Source organism: Pterocles gutturalis, unplaced genomic scaffold (genome assembly GCF_000699245.1).
Source record: "Pterocles gutturalis isolate BGI_N339 unplaced genomic scaffold, ASM69924v1 scaffold50359, whole genome shotgun sequence".
NCBI lineage: Eukaryota > Metazoa > Chordata > Aves > Pterocliformes > Pteroclidae > Pterocles > Pterocles gutturalis.
In genome coordinates this window covers 3,445-5,251 of record NW_010129996.1, presented here as the reverse complement: position 1 = coordinate 5,251, position 1,807 = coordinate 3,445, and the positions used below count along the sequence as shown (strand labels likewise).

General features: G+C 55.2%; 1 protein-coding gene across 1 annotated transcript in view; it reads right to left on the bottom strand.

Moving 5' to 3' along the window:
- Positions 1-1,372: 1,372 nt before the first annotated feature.
- The window catches only part of CHPF2 (chondroitin polymerizing factor 2), a 3,261-nt gene continuing 2,826 nt past the window's right edge, over positions 1,373-1,807 (bottom strand). The window contains 1 exon segment of the mRNA XM_010080065.1: positions 1,373-1,807. This exon segment is cut by the window's right edge and continues 11 nt beyond it. Within this exon segment, the coding sequence (XP_010078367.1) occupies positions 1,373-1,807 (435 nt within the window).

The window sequence follows — 1,807 nt, the reverse complement described above, 5'->3', positions numbered from 1 at the left end:
ACGCTGGTAAAAAGTCCCCGATACCTGGGGAGAGCAGCGGGCTCAAGCTCTTTCCCCCCTCTAGCACAGACCAAGCTCCGCGGTGCCTGCCCTTCCCGCACGTGCCTCTGCCCCGGGTGCCGCTGTGAAGATCCCCCGGTTTGTGAGGCAATGCGAATAAATTTACTCTTTGCATTTCATCAGTGGTTTGCGGCTGTTCCTGTGCCCTGCTTCTGCCGGCTCACATGCCCTCAAATAATCCAACACAACGAGTGACACTTGGCCAAAAGCCCGTTCCCGGAGAAGCACACTGAAAGCGCACACCTGGTCATTAAAGACAGCTTTTCACCCATTTAATTTACACTAAGGAAAACACGGACAGCAACCGGGAATAAGAGCCCTCAAGACTCTGCAAGGAGTTGCCTTTTCACACTGAGACGTGTGTGGCAAGCAGCTGCCGTGCCCGACGGAGGCCAGGTCCCAGAACTGTGTGTGCTAAGGTCTATGCATCGAGCCAGGAGCACCAGCAGAAAGCATAAACGAGGAGTTTTGTGTCCCCCAGAACAGCTGCGCAGGCTCGCCACTTCGGCAGGTGCAGGACTCACCAGGAATCAAACAGAAGCTAGGTCTGCTGGCCATGCCCTCTGCCTGGCTGTGAGAGGAAGCGACATCTCTCGTGTTTTGCTCAATCTGCAGAGCTGGAAGGTAGCTGTTGGGGACCTTCAGACAGCTCCTGGTTGCTCTCCAGGGCATATAGCAACCCCGCGTCACACTGCGGTACTCAGCCCAACCGAAGCAAGCTGGGCGCATGTCAAAGGGAATTTTCCATTCGTCCCCTTCCCAGATCACACAACAAACTGAGTGTTCAGCAGCTGCGGAGGAGCCAAATATAGTGAAATGAACGTGCACTGAACAGCTTTGGCCAGCTGCAAACCAGACCAGCTGTGCTAATGTCTCCTTGAAAAATGACACACACAGGAGGGTGCAGCAACAGCCCTGAGAGCAGCACCATCAAGGTACCTCTGTTCCAGCACACAGCTCACACCCAACTTCTCTGCGCTGCTCAGGACTGCCTGGCTTAAAGCAAGGTCGACTCTGCAGCTGGTTTTACATCCCCCATCCCAGACGCCATGAAGTTGACAAGTAACCACATCAATCTGCCTGGAAAGAAACTTTTATTTATTTAAAAAACAAACAACCCCTCTCAAAAAAAAAAAAACCAAACAAACCAGAAACAGCCTCTCTCCATAGCCCACGCCCGTGCCTCCGAGCAGGGCTGCGAAAGTCTTCCTCCGCCCCTGACCTCCCGCGCCCTTCGCCCCGGCACGGTTGGGACGGGGATGGAAAGTGCCGAGTGTTAAGGTGCTGAGTAGCTCTTGGTGCTTCCAGTCCCTCAAGTGCTGTTGGCCTGTTCCTGCTCGAAGAGGGCCGTGGCTAAGTGCGAGCGGGATGCGAGTCCTTCCAAGTTACTAAGCACGCAGCGGTGGTACAACTCCTCGCTAAGGCGGGGGTTGCAGCTCCGCAGCGCGTATTTCTGCACCAGCCCCGGCTCCACAGCCCGGAAGAGGTGCAGGCCAGAGTAGTGGAGGAAGACATCAAACACCTCCATGCTCTCCAGCACCTCGTCTCGGTCTAGGATGTCAGCTGCCAGCTTGGTCCGTGCTGTCATGTAGTCAGAGTTATAAAAGCAGGCCTCAGCGAAGGAATGTCTGTCAAAATGCCCGTCCCGCAGGAAGTCAGTGCTGGAGGAAGCGGTCTGCTCGCCGCGGTACACCAAGGCAGGGTTGAACTCTTGGAAATGCACCGGGAAGAAGACCTGCCAATTGCT